This window comes from Nannobrachium achirus (assembly GCF_963921795.1).
Source record: "Nannobrachium achirus genome assembly, chromosome: 11".
NCBI classification, from domain to species: Eukaryota; Metazoa; Chordata; class Actinopteri; order Myctophiformes; family Myctophidae; genus Nannobrachium; species Nannobrachium achirus.
The window spans coordinates 60,579,582-60,601,746 of record NC_137820.1 but is presented as its reverse complement, the minus strand read 5'-3'; the positions used below and the strand labels follow the sequence as shown (position 1 = coordinate 60,601,746).

The 22,165-nt window shown below is 43.6% G+C and overlaps 1 protein-coding gene across 1 annotated transcript in view; it reads left to right on the top strand.

Moving 5' to 3' along the window:
• Positions 1-19,601, top strand: part of slc7a5 (solute carrier family 7 member 5) — a gene marked incomplete at both ends in the record, with an annotated part of 28,837 nt that extends 9,236 nt beyond the window's left edge. The window contains 8 exons of the mRNA XM_080737329.1: positions 7,897-8,002; positions 8,780-8,824; positions 9,564-9,687; positions 11,713-11,816; positions 12,372-12,468; positions 14,371-14,520; positions 18,329-18,506; positions 19,546-19,601. Of these exons, the coding sequence (XP_080593455.1) occupies positions 7,897-8,002; positions 8,780-8,824; positions 9,564-9,687; positions 11,713-11,816; positions 12,372-12,468; positions 14,371-14,520; positions 18,329-18,506; positions 19,546-19,601 (860 nt within the window). The remainder of the gene's footprint in view (positions 1-7,896; positions 8,003-8,779; positions 8,825-9,563; positions 9,688-11,712; positions 11,817-12,371; positions 12,469-14,370; positions 14,521-18,328; positions 18,507-19,545) is intronic.
• Positions 19,602-22,165: the final 2,564 nt, after the last annotated feature.

The window sequence follows — 22,165 nt, the reverse complement described above, 5'->3', positions numbered from 1 at the left end:
TTTAAAAACCTTTTGTACCTCGACACACTATTTGGGAACCGCTGGTCTATAGACAGATACTGCGATTGAGCTGCGATTGTAGAGAGCAACGCTAGAGACTCCAATTGTGTGCTGGAGTCTCACACTGAAAATAGCCTATCTACAAGCTCACAATGTGTTGCATCGAGATGCATTGTGAGCTTGTAGATCTGCTATTTTTGGTGCAATACATGATTCGCAACTAATCAGGCCGTTGACCAGACTGGTAAACTGTCTGACACTCACATCTATGTGTTGTCTCTGTCTGGAGCTCTGACCCTATCTTTGGCCCATTAACCCTTGACCTTTGACCATTGCTTTGTCCATCAACATTCTGGCCATCAGTCACATTCTGAAACCTTCAAAAAAACAATACAATCCGTACCATGTTGCTGGTGCTCGGCAAAGTACTATGATAGGTACAAATGGACAATTGACAATTGAGACAAAGTATCCCTTTGTGCATGTCCCTGCCTGGAAATTTCAGTTCAAAATTGTATTTATTTTTTTCATTTATGTATTTATTAACTAGTCACAAAAGGCATCTTTTGCCAAAGAGATTACTGATAATCATGTGACCCCCAAGTGGGCTGATTTGTATAGGCGGTAAGCACCAACTCACCGTTTGTGTAGGGGTCAGAGGTGAGGGTCTCACACTGGCTTACTGGTGGGCGACGAGACCCACCAACACTGACTGGGATTGTTTGGAGCTGGAGGTGGACTCCTGTTGTAGAAGTAGAGGGAAGGATGTTGGAGAATGAATGGACTCTTAAAAAGTCAGTCTCTAAAAAAACGTTTAGCTCAACGAGAGGCTGATTACAATCTCCAAGCCTTCCAGGCTAAAACTGGATGGACACAATTGGAGCTTATACTATAAAACAATGGGGGGAATTGTTTTGAGTCGATTGAAGATATTTATACCGTATAAATACAGTATATAACAACAAATTGCAGAAGAAATTGAATAGATCCAGGCGTCACTGGTCCACGACGATCTGCCGCGGTTAGGACTTTTCATTTCCGTGTGAAAATAAACATACTCGGCCGCCATTACAAGACCGTGAATTTCCACAACATGGACACGATTGTGGCTTCCGGGGCTCTTCAAAATAAAGTGCAAGTGAATGGCGGCACTCTATATAGCCTAATAATTACCAAAATAATGGCATCCCGATTGTTAGAATGTTCCCCAAAATATGCTTTTAATAATCAAATAAATTGATTAGTTCTCACCCCTATTGTGATGTCCTGTTCTACTGAGATTGCCATGCATGCGTGCGATTGTTTAGTTCTGTGAGGCTGGGTGCGGTGGGTGGCAGACCAATCATCCTGTGAGCAGTGTTGGTTATGCATGTGACTTAACAAACAGTCTGTCCTAGCAGACAGACCACATTCTGATGCTTGGAGGTTGGTGTGTGGCCATTGTAAGTGTATCCGTTATGTGGGTTAGGAGTTGTTTCTCCATTAATGGTTAGATTTGACTCATTTTGGTGTATTTTTTCAGAGAGTTTGACATGGGATGGGGATGATGATAATGAAGTGTACATTAAAGGAGTAGTTCACTCCCAAAATGACTTTTTTTCCCCTATTGATTACTCACCCATTGGAGACTTGAATTCATGGATATTCTTTAGTTTTTGTCACATTCCAAGCCAATAAAGCCCCCATTGATTCCGATGGAGGACACAAAGACACTTTCAGTCCCCTACCGGAATCAATGCGGGTACATTTATTATAATCAAATTATTGTTTTAGGAATGACATAAAATAAAGAGAGAGAAAAATATCCATGAATTCAAGTCTCCATGGGTCAAGTAGTTGAAAGAAAAAAAGTCATTTTGGGGTGAACTACTCCTTTAACTTCATGTTTTTAGCCCCGGTAATCATTGTAAAGTTCCATAAAGCCATTTATCTGTGTATGTTGTATGGAACATACAGTATACTGTACTATGCATGATGTCACATAAATTGCTTCCTGTTTGCCTGTAATTTGAACCAACTGTGTCGTTTTGTCTGGTGTGGTTTGGTACACACGTGGTATAGCCAGCTTTGTAGTGTAAGTGTATCCTGTGTTTGGTTCCAGGCCAGCAGGCCTCATACAGCTACAGCTACGCCTCCCAGCTAACCACACACCCCTAAAAAGAGAAACGGAAAATGCAGACAGTGTACCATTTGTGTAGCATCATGTCGGTTCTTTAAAGATTGCTGTATGCTATTTTAAGTCTTTAAATGGCTATGCACAGCCCACCACTAGTAGTAGTGAATTTAGCGCTTAACTGTGATCCTGCAGGGAGTCGTGTAGCTCTGGGCCAGACGTCCCACCTATCTGTGGCCAACATAGATAACCATGTGCTCACACCCTCCGCATCTCGCAGCCGGTTTACTGTTCTGTATCCTAAACTAGTGTTTCACTCAACACACTGTTTCTCAACCTGTGGGCCTCCGAATGATTGGCAACACACTTAAGATTTTAATGATAAAAAGAACTTAAAAAAAAACGTCTTTCTGGGGTGCACACTGGTCTGGGCGCATACCACTTAGGCATTGCCACATACTGTAGGCATGGATGCCTCGCGGCGTTGCTGGTTCGATTCCCGATCCGGACGACAAATGTCTCTCCCCCGTCTCTCCCCCCATGTCCTGTCAGTCTACTGTCCTATCAATTAAGGCATTGATTCAAGCCACACCACAATCGATTGATTGATCATTAAAATAAACATGCTTTGAAAATGCAAGCGGCCCACCCATCTGACCACTTAGCCACGAATAGCCTACTTAAAATATTCTCAAGTGGGACCTTTTCTTTTGACAAAACGATTGAGAACCACTCTGTCTTCTGGCAAGTTGACATTTCTGCTTATGAATGTTTGTTAAGGTGAAGCGCACACCTGCATGTGTTTTTTACTTAATCTGTTTGTATTTGACTGTGAGTCTGTCTGTGTTGTACATTGGGTCAGTTGACATCCATTACAATTGGGTGAGCCGTTGGCTGTGTTTGAGGCTCAGATTAGAGACCGGTGTAATCTGATTAGCACCAGTAATAATCCTGCTTTCTCAATCTGAAGCCTGGCTGTCGTCTGGAGGCTGCAGAGCTGACAGGGACTGATCACCTTTTAAAGTAGGCCCTGCCGCCCTCTCTGAACCTACCTGGATCCAATCATCTTTGAGTCTATCTCTCTCTCGCGTGCTCTCTCTCTCTCTCTCTCTCTCTCTCTCTCTCTCTCTCTCTCTCTCTCTCTCTCTCTCTCTCTCTCTCTCTTGCTCTCTCTTGCTCTCTCGTGTCATGCTCTGTCATTCATGCTAACACGCCACCCATCTCTCTAGTTGTAACAGAATATCTCAATGGTTTATTTAAACCAAGGTGCAGCAAACACACAAACAAATGCTTATCCTGGGGCGCCCACTGGCCTGGTGGTCAAGGCGCATACCACATACTATGCTATGATGCCTGCTGGCGTCGCCGGTTCGATTCCCGATCCGGACGACCTTTGCCACATGTCATTCCCCATCTCTCTCCCCATTTCCTGTCAGTCTACTGTCCTGTCAATAAAGGCATAAAAAGCCCAAAAAACTAATCTTTAAACAAATGCTTATCCTTCCTTACACACAGCCACTATCTAATTCCTGTCCCTAAACAAATTCTAAGCTTCTAAGTTTTATGCTGTCTAAAACTACCTTTTTTAAAACTTACTTCATATAATCTGAACCCCCCCCACATCACTTTTGTCAGTGTGCCTAATTACCGTTAGTTCAGGTTCAGGTTCAGTTTTATTGTCACACATATCCATACAGGTACAGATACAATGAAATGCTTGTGCCAGGAGCACTCTCAGTCTTATTACACAAGGAAGTGAAGCGAAGCATAAATGTTGTCAATGTCAACTAGTCCTTATGTTTTACTAGAGTGAAGTAAGTAACTCCATCTGCCTTTCATGTACTCCGCTGTAATGCACACAAAGCCTGTGTCTTAGCTGAACACAATGCACAGTGAATCTGATATTTGTGTAGCACTCAAGTCAGGACAATGAAGAGTATGCCAACTAATCAGTATCCTAATTACAATAACAGGGGACCCTGTGTTCATTGTATTTAGTTTTGGGTGTACTTAAATCCTTAAAAGCTGTCCTCCTTTTGGTGGAGTGGAGGTTCAGTGAGTCTAATGGTTGTTTATATGTGATACTCCAGATTACAGTGGTTTAAGAAGAACACTACTACCACGTGGCAGCACAGTCTGTCATCTAACTCATCTAGGGGGCATTTGATTGGCTATATGCCTGCCACCTCTCTCATCTCATTGGCTGGTAGCAGCCATCTCTGTTGGCATGAAAACAAACTATAGGCAGTAAGTAGAAGGCCACACGCACAATGCACACACCCCTTGCTTTGTCTCTTTTGTGGTGCAGGCAATTACACCCCCCACGATTCCATGCCAAAGAAAAAAGTACATTTAAAGAAAGATGGAATTATTATGCAATACTGCCAAGTTTATCAACATTCAAAATATGTAATTACCTCACCTGAGTGTGTGAACAAAGTGTGGGTAGAGGTATGTGTGTGTACAGGATGTGTAGAGCTTAGTTTCAACTACCTGGCGCTGTTCAGTTGTTCTGAGTTGACTTGCCCAGGGCTGTAGGGCATATGTAGAAAGGTAGGTCTGGGTGGGAGGTAAAAGAGTAGGGAGGAGGAGGGCAATAACGGCTGAACACATTCAGCTGAGGGAGAGAACAGGAAATACAAGATTGGAGTCCACAGCCTCGTGTCCTTTAATCGTCACCTAACTTGACTTTGACACCAGTCAGCCCTGCTTATGTTTACTCTTTATTTACATAGGATACTGCTAGATCCAGAGTGCAATAGTAGAAGATTAATATTTTTATTTACATAGTCAGCCATTTATTCTCTTAAACCCATTATCAGGATATAATTTGGCCACTTAAATTGATTTTTTACTTAGTTTTAGGGTGCAATAGAAGTGTTTAAGCAGAAGTTCATCTCAGTCTTGAGATCTACAAATAACCAAAGAAATAGAGTTTGAGAAATACAGTACTATAAACAAAGTACAATACACACACACACACACACACACACACACACACACACACACACACACACACACACACACACACAACATTGGAGGGGTTGTAGTTCACAGAGGTGTCAACAGGATATTTTTGGGATCTCCCATGTTTACATACAGTATCTTTGTTTTGTCAGCCGTGAAGATTGGTCACAGTCAGCCACTGATTCTATTGAACTTATTATCACGATTTAATTTGACTAACAAAGCACTAAGAATAGCCAAATGATCCAACGGTATGTCTGCTGTTCTGCCCCTGAATCCCCACTGTGGATGTGGTGGCCACTGGCGGAGGCGATCGACCTGCTGCGTGTGGGGCTGAGAACCAAATTCTGGGCCCTGGGTACAAGGATGCACTGTGGGCCCCCCATGAACCATTGAAAAATAGCAGATATACAAGTGCCACGCTGCGAGCTTGTAGATCTGCTATTTTTGAAAAATCACGAAAATGAATCTTTGAATATTTCAAATCCTTATGTTTCTATGTCAGTGGTGCTCAAACCTTTTCATGTGAAGGAACCCCAAAATTATATGTATTTGGCCACGGACCCACCATCTAAAAATATTTAGTTCCAGGGAGGGACCCCCCAAAGTTACAAATGTTCGCTTAAAAAAATACATATATTCAAAGATTTGCACACATTTTCACGACTTTTTAAAAATAGCAGATCTACAAGCTCGCAGCGTGGCACTCGGTGCCGCGCTGTGAGCTTGTATATCTGCTATTTTTCAATAGCTAAAGTATAAAATAATTAAGGCCCCTCCCTCCACTTTGGGCCCTAGTAACTCAGTCCCACTTTCCCCCCCTTTTGACGCCCCTGCTGAGAACAACTGCTGAGAAGGCCTGCAACGGGAAGCACTAGGGGGGCCAAATATGGTGCTGGGGAGGGGGAGAAGAGATGTGGGAGGTAGGGATGTATTTGCGTCGGGTGGAGTCATTTCTGCCTTGTGTGTGGAGGGTTGACAGTCACATGCTGTGTGCAGGCCAGGGGCTCTCAACAGTTTTTTGCTCTAAAAGCCCCTATATAAAAAGTATGGAATGTCAAAGGAAATTTGTTGTCTGGGGCCTGGGTCCCACCTTTTTATAAATGTTCTGGAGCCATGGTAAAAGAGACATTTTAAAACCCTACGGACCCCCAGTGCCGCTCCCCCAGTAAGCTAGGTATGTAGGCCAGAGCATGCCAGAGTAGTGGGTAAATGAAATACACGTATATAAGTCGTTGGTGTTTGTCTGCTTGGCCTGTCTCTCTGGTTAGGAGGGCATTTACAGAGCCATACGTTAAAAGAGAGATCAACTAAGTGGGGTGTTGAGGGGCTAGCCCAGTAGCACACTCCTCTGTGAAAGACAGACAGGCAGTTTGAGAGACAGACGGGTGACAGAAGTGCGGTGTTGATCCGGGCGTTTCCCACGCTTCAGGGTGGCTTGTGGCTAAACGGTGACCCTCCCAGTACCAACACATCCCAGAGCTGTTGATTTAGCAACAGTCTCTGTGTCTGAGAATGCCTGGGTGTGTGCGTACGCGTGTATATGTGGCCGTACTCGTGCGTGTGTGTGTTGTGGGGGACCAGCTACGTCAGGAATGTGGCACACATCCCAATGGACCCCCCCACCCCCACACTTCATCACAGGTCCGTATCTAAGAACCTTCCCTTCCTGGCAGGTGGACACGGCATGTGTCAAGTCAACCCTCTTTTGCAACTCTCATTGGGGTCAGCCATCTCGAGCAGCGGTTATCAAACTTTTCAGTTCGAGACCCAAAAGATAAACGTGGGGTCACCCGGGACCCAAACATACAAAAATACATTAAAAATCACACCTAGGGTGAAGTGAGCGGTGCTATTTATGAGTTAATTTCATTAAGTGTCTGAACTTAAAGAATGAACTTAAACTGCAAAACTTGGCCAGTGGGACTCTGGGCTACAACAAACTTTGAGCCGTTTTGCCATGATGTAGGCCACATCTAGGACAGATGTAGTCCACGCTTGAGGCCAGACATTTTATGGGAACCAGAGATTTCTTTGGGAACCGAACAAAGCTAGATGTTGGAGCTTGGCTCCTTCCAGGAGCACCTCTCAAGAATAATTAAAATAGCCAATCTAGCTCAGAACGTGTTGCATGGTCTGTCTGCCCATATATGGAGTTCTGTGTCAGGCATGCCCAATTATGAAGTCCAGGCCAGTCTATGACGTCATATTGATGACATCTGTGCACTTGATATATGGGGATTTGCGGATCCGCTGATCGGACAGACTTCCCCCTTGGCACATGAAGCCCTCTGGTCCTTGCCAACTTTGCAGTTGGTTGCTCCCTTACTGCATGGGCATAGCGGTCGGAAGCATTGTTGTTTCTCTGTCACTCTGCTCCTCTAGAGTCCAGCCTTTATCTGTGTGTCTGTGCTGGTTGATCCAGGGCTCAGGCAGACTTCCATGGTATTTCTACAGTCTGGGTTAGTTATTGACTGGCCATCTCTGTCTAGCTCCTTTTTAATATCACTTCTTCTTACAGAGGCACGACCTGGGACGGATTTAATCTGTTTGTTTTCCCCCCTGAGACATTTTGTGTGTGTGTGTTTGTTTGTGTGTGCACTTGCGTGTGCGTACACACCATTGTTTGATTTGAATGTTCTACATTGATCCTGAACAGGTTGAGACAAAATTGATGCAGATGCCAGATGGGGACTTATAAACCCTGACTTAAAATGTCTCACTCCTTTATGCTCTCTCTCTCTCTCTCTCTCAATCTCACTCTCTCTCTCTCTCTCTCTCTCTCTCTCTCTCTCTCTCTCTCTCTGTCTCCATAGGTGATACACCGGATCTCCTTCCAGAGAATTCCTTTAAGGGTTCCAACTATGACTTTGGCAACATTGGTCTGGCCCTCTACAGCGGTCTATTTGCCTATGGTGGCTGGTGAGAGCACTCAGTAAATGCATGTTGTGATAGCAACAGCCCACCATACAGCAGGCTTACACTTCACTATAGTTCAGATTAATCGAATGCCTTAAATATCCAGCATTTTTGATCTACTGAGATGAGCTGATATGGGCTCTGATCATGTATACATGCATCAGGGCTCACGTTCACATAGATCAACCCTGTCACCTGGTCTAACCACAGGATCATTCTGACACTTAAGCATATCGTTGTTGTCGGGTGAAAACCTTGTATGTCCAAAACCGTTCGTTTTGCATTTATCATTTTAAAAATGATTTAAACTAGTGAACTAGTGATCTGCTGTTTTCACTACTTTTGTGTGACGGCCTTGTATGATGAAGCAGGGCTTTATTTCGCGAAAGAACGTACACATTTGAAACACATTTGAGATACGAGGTTTCCACCCGACAACGACGATATACAGATTGATTGATTGATTGATTCAGCCTTTTGAAGTTAGAATCGATGAATCAATCATTCAATCGATCAATAAACCTTATATTTAAATGGCGGGAATGCACTGATTGAGAGATGCTCTTTCTTGATGTTGAATAGGTTTCTATTCTGTAAACTCATACCTTTTCATCATTACTAAACTATTTACATGCATAACTACAGCCTCTTATACAGCTTATAATTGTCAAGGGAGTGAATGTGTTCATAATAATAGTAAAATACACATTTTAAACAAGATCCTTTTTACTTGTAATCTTATCGTACTGAGTGCTAAATCCTGTCTCGTTGTGATTCCAGGAACTATCTGAACTTTGTCACAGAGGAAATGATTGAGCCTTACAAGTAAGTAACGTTAGAGCAGGATTTGACAGTTTAATGTCTGTGATTTCCAGTGGAGCTAATATGAGTAATTTAGCCTGACACTCAGCCTGAATTGCATTTCGTTTCACTCCATTATTCAGTCTGAGCGTGCTTTCATCCAAGGCAGTTTCTGGGATGAACGTAGTGTTGTTATGTGGCTGGCTAGTGGCTAGCCTTTTGCTTGCTACTTGCTAACCAAAGAAACAGGCAGAATAGGAGCGCTACGAACTAGTAATCAAACATAGCAAAACATGTTATACTGATGTTTCATAGTGAGATCGATACGATCGCATGTTACCGCGGCGGGCGACGCAATGTTTATGTTTGGGAATGTGCGGTACGGTCCGGCGGCGGCGCTGGAAACGCACATGAGTTCTGGGAAAACCCCACCCACGCTGCACATAAGACGCTGATTCACGACGCTGATTCGCGTTACGGATTTCCAAACGAGGAAAACCGCTTCAATGAGAGCACTTCCAGACTACCTGAATCGCAGAAACAAAAATTTAAAGGGGTGTGGCTAGCGATTCAGGGTCTGGAACCAAAGCTTAAATGAACACCATCTCACCCACTGTGTGTGTGTGTGTGTGTGTGTGTGTGTGTGTGTGTGTGTGTGTGTGTGTGTGTGTGTGTGTGTGTGTGTGTGTGTGTATGTGTATGTGTGTGTGTGTGTGTGTGTGTGTGTGTGTGTGTCTGTCTCTTCATCTCGTTTCCTCCTCAGGAACCTTCCTCGTGCCATCATCATCTCCCTCCCCATCGTAACAGTAGTTTATGTCCTTACCAACCTGGCCTATTTCACCACCCTCACCCCAGAGGAGTTGCTGAATTCTAAAGCTGTTGCTGTGGTGAGTACACGCTAGAAAGTAAACAGCGCACCAGTTCCCTTGATAATATCTCCCTGAGCCTTGGCACCTACACTATAGACTTGTAGTGGTGAGCACACTTCATGGCACACATAACCCCACATTCTAGTCTGCAAAAACAACCTGACTCGACAGGCGCTACACCAACAACTAACGTTGTTAGGCAGGCCACATCAAAGTTTGTGTATGACATTTCACTTCTGAGAGCTAAACAATGTTAATGTTAATGTCAAGCAGTACAAATTAAGAGGTTGGAATCATCATAGCTCATGGGAAACATACTTCAATGAATAATCAACGAGAGTAGCTACATGTGCCTTGTTAAAAGTAGGACAACAGATCATTTTAAATGCTGTTAAATAACGTGGAAAAACAGCACCTATGTTATAATTTGGCCTTATCTTAAATAACAATGTTGTATACATTTTGATAAATCCACACCCCAACACTTAGGCTCCAGAAAATAAAGTTTTTTGTCAAGGCTGTGATTTCAGGAGTTGAGGAAGTCCACCCTGGCAAGCTCACCCAAATTCCCCATAAATAAATAAATAAATATCCATTTTCATTTCACTGAACATCAGAGGGTCTTCCAGAACATTGCAAATATAGCTGGTTTTGAGTGTACACATTTACAGTGTACATTTACAGGCCAATATTGTCATGACGTACTCGATGTCATCATTATTCATACCCTGTTTTTTTGAGCGGTGGTTAGACCGCTCCTTAGCATGGCCGTGTGTGTATGCGTGTCTCCGTGTCTCCGTCCATGTGGGTCTGTAGCCTGTATGTAGGCCGAGTTCCACTGAGTGACCAAAGAGGGTGCTGTTGAGTCTAGCCTGTTGAGTCTCGCCTGAGCATCAACTGCAATACACACACACACCTGCACACGCGCGCACACACGCACGCGCGCACACACACACACACACACACACACACACACACACACACACACACACACACCCTCTCACTCACTAACAGACACACACACACCACCACCACCACAGCATGCACACATGCACGCATGCACGTACGCGCACACACACACACACACACACACACACACACACACACACTCACCACGACCACCGCTCAGTTCACACGGGTGTGATTTTTCAGAAAACATAAGGAGAACCTTGAATTCTTATCTTTTTAACCCATATGATTTTAACTGTACAGTAAATATTTGAAGTTGTTTCTTATCTGTTGCCCAACCCTTATTGTCAATGGTGTAACTCTTTTAAGGCCTTTTAACACATCTGGTGCCAACCCCGAGTTTCCCGAGTTTGTATTGATACCAACGCTGTGCCAACCCCGAGTTTCCCGAGTTTGTATTGATACCAACGCTGTGCCAACCCCGAGTTTCCCGAGTTTGGGCCGTTTTTGAAAAAAAAAAGGTTTTTTTTTTTTTTTTTCAATTTTTTTTTTTTCAATTTATTTTTTTTTGACCTCCAGAAATGTATTAGGCATGATCGCGATCGCGCAATTGCATGTTTAACCCCCATACCAACCCATTCTTTCAAACATGGCAGCCATGTTTGTTTACATCTGAAGAAAACATAATGGCCCATAAATCATGAATGCCTGAACGGATTTCCAAGCGGATTTTTTTGTTTGAAAGCTGTGAACAGCATCTACACACGTGGTGCATCATCTAGGCATGGGCGTGCACTTTTTACACAATTGCACAATTACATGGAAGTCTATGGTAACCATGGCAACGCGAGACATTGAAGAGAAAAAATCATTGCAACATAAGTGTTAACAACTTGGTCGATGTACAAGAGATTTGGGAAAAAAAGGAGCAGTCCATGCTGGACGCGCTACGCTGCAACGCGTTGTGAGCTTGTAGATCGGCTATTTTCAGCATGCAACCAAGTGTATAATCAGGCAATACAACTCCATTAAGGCATGCCAAAATATTTTCAGATTCAGTCGACTAAAACCAGACTAAAATTTGGACATTTCAGATGACTAAAAAAAGACTAAAACTACATTTGTGTCCTGCAGGACTTTGGGGATTACCACCTGGGTCCCATGTCATGGATCATCCCAGTGTTTGTAGGGCTGTCCTGTTTTGGATCCGTCAATGGTTCTCTGTTCACCTCCTCCAGGTAACACACACACACACACACACACACACACACAAACACACACACGTAGACGCACACACACAAACACACACATGTAGACGCACACACACATGCACACGGCATTACATAATCGTCTAATCGCTATTATTTGACATAATCACAATTATTTTGTCATAATCGTCATAATCGTTTACATGTTGATAAATATTCATATTTCCAAACATTTCCCAAAAATAGTGTAAATAGCGGATCTACAAGCTCACAACTTGAGCTTGTAGATCGGCTATTTCCACTATCAATGTTATTTTTTAAAGTGTAAAGTTGTTTGTATATTTACTAGGTTACGTGTCATATCTGCCATGTGCAACTTCAGAGCCTACAAGCCAAAAAGAAATGTAATTGTCAACGACAAAAACACAATTAAATCGTTAATCGCAATTATTTGAGTGAGAATTAATTGTCATGTAAAATGTCATAATCGTGACAGCCCAACATACCACTGCAATGTCATTGCAGCATGCATGTCTTCAAGTACACACTCTTTGAACACGGTCTCTGTCCTTCCCTCTCCATCAGGTTGTTTTTCGTTGGCTCCAGAGAGGGTCACCTGCCCAGTCTTCTGTCGATGATCCACCCCACACTGCTCACACCCCTCCCATCACTCATATTCACAGTATGTGCTCTTGTTTCCTGGTGTTTTGTCTATTTATTTTTTATTTTTTTCTTCATTACATCCATTATTATGATTATGATTAAATTGTTGTACGTATTGTATTTTTGTGTATTGTTGCTGCTTGTACTGTACCTGTATGAGTACAAAAATGAGTAAAATAAACCCTATGACCTTTTTATATGATGGAGGAAACTGCTCCGGTGACGCTCCGGTAAACTAAAACTACCTGCCCACCATCACAGAATCTAGGGGTTTGAATTCACTGCGGTGCTTCCAGCCTGGCCGAATGTTCACGAGCACAATTGGCCCTCGATTTCGAGGGAGGGAAGCCAGGAGAGGATGATATTTGTCACTGCACATACTCCCGTAGACTTAGAACGGTAGACGCCTCCTTCAGCTCTAGGGCAAGGCAGTTTAGTAGGCCAATCAGAGGCAGGTTGGGCAGGACTTTTCGTAACACAGAGTTCAGGATTTGGATTTGGTTATATCTAAAATGCAGAAGATGTCTATAAAAGACAAAAGAGTGGCTGCACACACCTTATAGCCAAGTGCCAAGACTTTTATTAGGACACAGAGATAAACCTGTAAATGGTTTATCTCTGTGTCCTAATAAATGTTTTGGCACTTGGCTATAAGGTGTGTGCGGCCACTCTTTTGTCTTTTATCCACGAGTTTCCAACGCCCCATAGTGCATTGCGCAGACGTCTGCACCGAGCTTCCGACGCCGATTTACAAGCTCACAACAGGTTGCATCTGCGACGCGACGTGAGCTTGTATGTCTGCTGTTAAACCCGGAAGTTTGGTCCCGATAGTCTCCAGTAAACTCCCGCGGAAATTTGTGGATAGACATCTTCTGAGATTTCATTGCCGTGAGCCTGCACCACCACAAGGATCTGGTGTGCGTAGTATTCCTGTGCATGGTGTTTATATCTAAACCAACCAACCAAATCCAAATCCTGAATCCATAACTCCATGTCTGGCATTGACACTTGTCAATGTGTCAATGTTTTGTAAGAAGATTCATTACATATATAAATGCTGCTACAGTAACACAATAAATAGAATTTATGGATTTGACGCTGTGATCGGGAATATCGGTATACCGGTGGGGGCTCCTCACTGGCCAATGAGCAAGTAGGGTGCAACAGCAGTTGCATGCAGTGTTAGGAATTCATGGGCATAATTAACAACATTTTCTTTCTTTCTGTAGTAGCCTTTATTTAACATCTGAGGTTGAGAGCTTTGTTGTTAGAGTATCTGAGGAGGAATTCTTTACACCAGGGGTCTTCAACGTTTTCAGGCCAAGGACCCCTTAGTTGAGAGAGAGATGAAGCAGGGACCCCCACAACATTTTCTTAGATTCCATATAGTTTCATTGTTTGAAAGCACAATCATCAGTGCATTTTGGATTCATGTCAATTTGTGTTTTCAGATATTTAACACTTGAACCGTCAATACTTAATACTTGACCTTTCACTATGTACTTAGTCTGCTCTTTTTCCCCTCTACACCAAACCTCTCTGCTGAAAATAGCCGGTCTACAAGCTCACAACGAGGCGTTGTGAGCTTGTAGATCTGCTATTTTTGGCTAAAGTTCTCAGAATATGGACGCTAGGGTTCAACTGGTTAATATAAAAAAGGAGGAAAAAGGTTTCTATCACACAAAGATTTGGAGGACCCCTTCTAGTAACTCTGAGGACCCCCTGTTGAAGACCCCTGGCATAGCGACAGTTTCTTTTTCTGTAGTAGCCTTTATTTAACATCTGAGGTTGAGAGTTTTGTTGTTAGAGTATCTGAGGGAGGAATTCTTTACACCATTGTGTGAGATTCAGAATGCCATTTTATACACATGTCTTTCTCTTCATCTCTTTCATCCACCTTTTCTGTTTTGTGTCTCCCCAGTGCTTGATGACATTGCTCTATGCCTTCTCCAATGACATCTTCTCCGTCATCAACTTCTTCAGCTTCTTCAACTGGCTCTGTATCGCCATGGCGATAGTTGGCATGATGTGGCTACGGTACAAGAAGCCTGAGCTGGAGCGGCCAATCAAGGTGAGCCAGACCCCACAGATCAGCCAATCGGAGTCAGAGGAGGCAGTACAATTGTCATTTATGTAGAGTAGAGGAAAAGTGGAAATATTGAAAATGTTGACATGATTGAGGTCCTGTTTATATACACACACACACACACACACACACACACACACACACACACACACACACACACACACACTCACTTATTACAGTACATTTACCCCTATTGATTCCGCATCCGGAATCAATGGGGATACATTTATTTTAATTAAATTATTATCTTAGGAATGCGACAAATACAAAAAATATTATTGAACTCAAGTCTTCATGGCGTGAGTAATCAATAGAAAAAAAGTAAATTTGGGGGTGAACTACTCCTTAACACATGGGCGGCCAAGGTTTATAACATTTATAGCTGTTGCTGGTGCCACCATTGACTTACGTTATGTTTTGATGAGCCCCGCAAGCTTCGTGCGTGTGCACGTGCGTGTCCAGAGAAGATTGAGGAGGTACTCCATTTGTTTACAAACGCTCGCGAAACTCGCGGTAAAAAAATCGCGGTAAATTCGCGGTAAAGTGTCGCCGTGAAAACAATCAGCTCTCTGCCTCCATGGGGCTGTTTTTACCTCATTCTGAGAAAAAGCTGTTCTTATGTTTCAAAGTAGAATCTAAAGCCATGTAAAATCCTTCCGTGTGGGGAGAGACAGGGGGCTTCCTGCCCTGGCTGGGTGACGTAATGGATTCAGGGCATGCAAAGGGAAGCTGCGGTCTCGAAAAGTTAACTATTTGTTGACTCGTCCCTCGACGATATAACTTCCTGTGGCAGGGTGACATCTAGTGGCCAAATCTCGTCCCTGAACGAGTTTGGCTCCCCAAGTGTTAACGAGGATGCTGTCTGTCTTGATTAAATAGTATATACATTGAAAAGGCAGCACTCAAATCCAGTGAATACTAACAAGTGTTGATCTAAGGAGTAACATGAAAGTGTGCCCCTTATGTAAGAAAAGAAAGGCAGGTCTTTGAATGCTTTACCAACCTTATCGTACAGAAGAATATGCACTCATCAGAATAACCCATAGCTTTAAAAATGTCTGCGCTTCAGAGGAACATGGTGAGAACTACTGGCTCTTATGAGAGTATTCCAATGTCCTAGATTACTAATGGTCGATATCGTACTGGTTGACTCTTAAACAGTGCCTACAATTGTTTAATAAAAAAAAGAAAAACACTATACGGGGGCAGTCGGTAGCGCTGTCGCCTCTCAGCTCGAAGGTCCTGGGTTCAATTCCCGCTGGAGATGCTGTGGGTGCTGGGGGCGTGTTCTCTCCTCCGCATCATCAGTGGCCATACCCTAGTTGGGGTTGGCGAAAGGTTCTTTCTTTGTGGAGTTTGCATGTTCTCCCCGTGTCCCCCAGGGGTAGGTACCCTCACAAAAAACATGCAGTAATCCTGGCCTCTATACTGCCTCTCCCTGGCCAGCCGGGGCGCCTGTTGGAGGGGAAAGGAACTGGTTGGAATAACGTTCCTTCCACGCGCTACGTCCTACTGGGGTCTCTCCCCCCTGTCAGGTGAAAAGGAGCGGCTTGGACTCCTCATGCATAGAAGAAAGCATGAGGTCAGTCCGTTGCTCTCCCCAGGTTGGCAGAGGGAGTGTAGCACCCAGGATTACATTAGACATTTGGCACTCAAATTGAAGCGAGGTTGTGAAGTTAGCTGTCTCACACAAACAACAAAGCACCATTCAGTGGAGATGAATGGAGACAGAGGAGAGATAAAAGTACAGCAGAAAGCTGGATGGTCATTAGGCAGTGATGAGGACTGGAGGGCACCAGTGTGCGCGTGTGTGAGTGCATGTGTGCGTGTGCATACTTGTGTGCATGAGTTGAAAGGCAGAGCAGTTTCCGCAAGCCTGCCTAACAACACAGAGAGCCATTGTGCATTTGTGGCACTTTGAACGATGTTTGTGTGTGCGTGTAATGTGTGTGCGCCCTACAGTAACGTGTCATCCTACGTGTGCTGGTGTGTGCGTACCTCCCCTCCGAACTCTACAGAGAACCCAGTGACCACTCTTCCAGTTGGCATGGCGATGTGTGTTATTAGGGATGGACTGTGTGGCCAGGCAGTGAAGTGAAAGAGGCCAGATACTGGCCAGATAGTCTACAACACTGTTTCCCAAACACTGGGTTTTGTGGGTCCCTTAATTTCCTACATTTTGTTTTTAATTATTATTTGAAAACATTAAAAAAAAAAACATTACCAAAAAAAAAGCAATGATTCTTCTAAGAAATTTCACGAGTAAATAAAAGAAAAATCGAAGAAATTCCATACATTAGAAAACAAATCACAACGCCTCGCAAAATGCGAGGCATTGTGAGCATGTAGATGTAAGCAATTTACCCCGAGTGAGAGGACATTATGCTCTCATAATGTCCTGAGTGCGGGTGTTATCGGACGAGGCGCAGCCGAGTCCGATAACACCCGCACTCAGGACATTATGAGAGCATAATGTCCGACCCCGAGTGGTAAATAGCTTTTCTACCACTTTTTCCCGTATACATGAAAGAAAACACATAGTTGTAACTTGCAAGGATCTTAAGTTACAATCATTATTGCCTATAAAACTTCCGCGACGACAGCAAATAGTTCCACAAACAACATCTTCTACTCACCACCAGATGACGCCAACTCCATGCAGAGAAAGATGTCTAGCATACAGCTAAGCTAACGTCAGTTAGAAGGACCGTTCCGGCCGTAAATAGAGGCTGTTCGCTTCCAGAAAGGCATAGGTTCAGAGAAAAGGGGCTTTAAAGTTGGCGGATTGCATTGGATCCAAATAAATCGGCGACGATAGTACGCACGTTAGTAAACATAGGACCGCTGCGACCTTCATTTGTTGGTTGGGGGAAAGTCCCCGGATGTACACTGAGGCGCATTGATCTCGGACACACAACTTTGCGGCAGTGGTCCTCTCATAACCTCCGGAATTTAGCCAATCAGAATCCAGTATTTGAACACGTGACTCGAAAAAGTGGTAGAACAGCCTATTATTTCACAATTTGGCCTATGTTTAATTTGTCATTTCAGAGGTATTGAAAAGTCCTTAAATTGTCACTTTAGAAATGTGCAGATACCCTTTATACACTTCAACTGTATGCTGCTTTGTTTACTGTTGAGAGAGAAAACTATTTTGCACATTAAGTTAATAATCTGGAGACCCCCCAAAATAATTTGGGGACCTCCCTGGGGGTCCCGACCCACAGGTTGAGAATCACTGGTGTAGATCAACCATTATCACAATTTTGGGGAAAAATAAATTAATGAAATGTCCAAAACCGGGATTAGTTTGATTGACTGTTGCACACCATGAACTGTAGAGCAGTGTTTCTCAACCTGTGGGTCGGGACCCCCAGGGGGGTCCCCAAATTATTTTGGGGGGCCCCCAGGTGATTAACTTAATGTGAAACATTGTTTTCTCACTCTGCAGTAAACAAACCAACATAAAGTTTGAGTGTATAGAGGGTATCTGCACATTTCTAAAGTGACAATTTAAGGACTTTTTAATACGTCTAAAATGACAAATTAAACATTGGCCAAATTGTAAAATATTAGAGGCAGAACTTAAAAATAGCAGATCTACATGCTCAGTTGTGAGCATGTAGATCGGCTATTTTCACAATAGAACCATGTTATACAAATGTAATGCCTCAACTCTCAGTGCTCATCAGGATGGGGGGTCCCCAATTAAAATATGATTCTTTTGGGGGTTGCGGGCTGAAAAGGTTGAGAACCACTGCTGTAGAGTCATGCTGCTCTCTCTCCTCTCCAGGTGAACATCCTGTTGCCCATCAGTTTTGTGCTGGCCTGTCTGTTCCTCATCGTGGTGTCCATCTGGAAGACTCCAGTGGAGTGTGCCATCGGCTTCCTGATCATCGCCACGGGAGTTCCTGTGTATTTCTTTGGCGTCTGGTGGCAGACCAAGCCCAAGTGGCTCCTGCAGGTTATATGTGAGTACACCCACCAACCATGTCTGTACTGACATGTATGTGTTTTGTTTGCTTTGAATATATGCGAGGTTTGTGAAATGTTCTGGGGGGATGCCTAGTCCTAGCTCTGGTCCATAGCGTTAGTGGAGTTCTCCCTAACGCTATGTTCCTCTACCTCCCAAATCCTTGGCAAATCTGGAAAGACAGTTGGAAGACAGTGGACAGTTGAAAGCTTGCTCTACTTAGTTGGCGCGGTCTGAGTCCCCACCAGACGATTAAAATACATTTATAGGGCAAAATGAAAAATATTCCAGACCGCGTCCACTAAGTAGAGTAAGCTTTCAACTGTCCACTGATACCTTTGGTTTGGTGAGGGGCGAAACAGTTTTTGTTATTTTCGGACCAGACGGCGGGTCTTTCCGGATTTGCCAAGGATTTGGGAGGTAGAGGAACAAAGCGTTAGGGAGAACTCCACTAACGCTATGGACCTTTGGTCATTTCTTTTTCTTGGCCAGTGGTGGTATGTTTTATCCCTGCTTCTGTTCAGACTGAATTGAAAATACACACATTTCCTTTTGGGAAATGTAGGCTGTAGACTGATTATGTTTGATATTACAATTTAACAAATTAATAAAAATGCTACATCAAGATGCATATTATATATAATGTACATACAGTACAGATAAGTGGGATACAATGCCTACACTCGGTGGCCTATGACTGTGTGCAGACTTCATTAGGCTCTGTGCATACATTCTGTCCAAGGGTTCACAGGTGGCGCAAACCTTTTCCTTTTCCACCTCAGTTTCTCATAACTTTTACCACAAAAAAAGCAGATCTGCACGATCACAAGGCGTCGCATTGCAACACATTGTGAGCTTGTAGATCGGCTATTTTTGGTAAAGAGATTTGGCGTAGAGGGAAATGGAGCCCACCAAGTATGGAGGCAACTCATGTCCAGTTTACTTTAATTAATTTGTGTGTGTTTGTTTGTGTGTGTGCGCGTGCGTGTGTGTGCGCGCGTGTGTGTGCGTGCGTGTGTGTGTTCTTCTTTCTATAGTTTCATCCACGGCGATGTGCCAGAAGATGATGGAAGTGGTGCCCCAGGAGTCATAAAGAGGCCACGCCCCTTATTACCACCAGTGACCAATCAATTATTGCACCACCAGTTACTGTACCCTTGGAGTCACTGCTGCCTGATGACCTCCCTCCCATTCTCAAAAGACGCACGCACGCACGCACACACACACACACACACACACACACACACACACACACACACACACACACACACACACACACACACACACATACACACACACACACACGTATACACACACACGCACACTCTCAAGTCTAATACCATATATGGGATTGCCTGAATGAGAGTCATGCTGCTAGACTGTTTTACACACACACACACACACGCACACACACACACACACACACACACACACACACACACACACACACTTCGGAGAAAGATGATCTGACGCTACAAGCTACAGTGTCATCAACCATTTGGTTCTTTATTAGTATTTTCCTTTGTAGATTTTTATCTTGTTGTGAGTTTACTACTTTTACTGTCACTAACCCTGACATCCAGTTGATGAGGAATGTTATTTTGTTTGTTCACTGAGTGTGTGGGGGTGTGTGTGTGTGTGTGTGTGGGCTCTGAAGCAGAATAGGCTCCCATGTCGTATTGTTTAGTTATTTGTGCCTTAAATTGACCACATTTACATGGTGGCCAATTTACTCATACGTCATACTCTACTCGGGGGGAGGATGAGAAGGCCGGTTCCCCTGAGTATGATATAAGAGAAAAATGGCTGCCTGTGTGAATATGGTCAATGGCCAATGGACTTAGCGTTGCTTCTGTCAGCCTTTCCAGTTTGTTTTGTAGTGTCTAAGGTCTGATAACCTTGTTTTTTTACCAGCTGTATATACAGTATGAGCCTCCTGTCTGACGTACCTTTTTCTGTGTCAGAGGATCTTCTTTTTTACCGCATGGACCTCCTAGACATTTTTTTTCCCCCAAATTCAGTTTGAAGAGGTAAAAATTTCTTTACTTGACAATGTCTCGGCTATCCAGCCCTTTTCAAGATCAGAGGATCGAATGGCTAAAAGTCTGTATAGCAGTACAGGCTTTATAAGGCATCAGATGGCTTTTACCCTGTCATCTCATACTCATACACACACTTGATGATTGCACGATCATATGAACTGATTTGATTCCAACATGACCCTGGTTGTGCAATAATCATTGCATAATTTATTTATGTTCTTTTTTTTTTTCTTCCTTTTTTTGTACACTGTGATTAGCACCTCATCGATACACCTAGTGTGTGTTTTCTTTTTCATTGGATGCCAAATTCTGTTTACCAACTGCTGTTGTTGCCAGGCAACAATAACCAACCTAAACATATCGTTGTTGCCGGGTGGAAACCTCGTATCTCCAAGTTTCAAATGTGTACGTTCTCTTGCAAAGTAAAGCCCTGCTTCATCATACAAGGCCGTCGCACAAAAAATAGTGAAAACGGCAGATCTACAAGCACACAACGCCTCGCGGTGCGAGGCGTTGTGTGCTTGTAGATCGGCTGTTTTCACTAGTTTAAATCATTTTTAAAATGATGAATGCAAAACGAACCGTTTTGGACATACAAGGTTTTCACCTGACAACGACAATATGTATATCGGGGACTCAGCATCTGAAGCATCCCCCAGTCATTTTTTACTGCAAGACTTGTAAACTATTTTGGCTCTTATTAGGTGTGCATGTAAACACACTCAACCGCTCAACTGGTCAAAGACCAACATTCCTATTTTGACCTATAGAACACTAGAACTTTGTTCCTTAAAAAAATAGAACCCTTAGCACCTTACACTGTGTGTGTGTGTGTGTGTGTGTGTGTGTGTGTGTGTGTGTGTGTGTGTGTGTGTGTGTGTGTGTGTGTGTGTGTGTGTGTGTGTGTGTGTGTGTGTGTGTGTGTGTGTGTGTGTGTGTGTGTGTGTGTGTGTGTGTGTGTGTGTGTGTGTGTGTGTGTGTGTGTGTGTGTGTGTGAGAAAGTGACTGAGTGTGTCTGTCTCTCTGTCCTGCTGATGCCTCTGCGAACAGGTAAACCCGACACACTGGGTTTAAAACTTAAAACTGAAGCTGACGGCTCACAAGAGCCCTCAACTCAGTCAAGCCTGGTGGGATTGGTGGGATGATCGGTCCTGAACTTTGCGCCAGTGGAGTGAAGGCGCTGATCAGGCATTCTCAAACACTGGACTGCCTATGTGATGTTGGCTTCAGCTGTACTGCTGGTTACTTTATTTTGGGAACTAGTTTGTATTCTAAAGCTTTTTTTTTTTTACTGTATCCTAGCAAATGTGTCCCTTTGGAGGCTAATTGAGCTCATTGTCATTCATCATAAGCATTTGTCAGACAGCCTTCAAATGTACCTGATCACCTGTAGCCTTGCTCTGACGTCTTACCTCAGTAAAGTGATCCACTCATTTGATACAGCTGGAAGACTGGGAGTCTCCCATGTTGTTGGCTGGAAATCGCACAGTAGAGCATAAAATAAATATTGCTCTTGCCGGTTATGCCCCTTATCCTCTTATTTAAACGTATACATGATGTGAACCATAGTAGTTCATTTTAAGTACTCAATTTCTCAAACAAGCTCTTCTTTGGC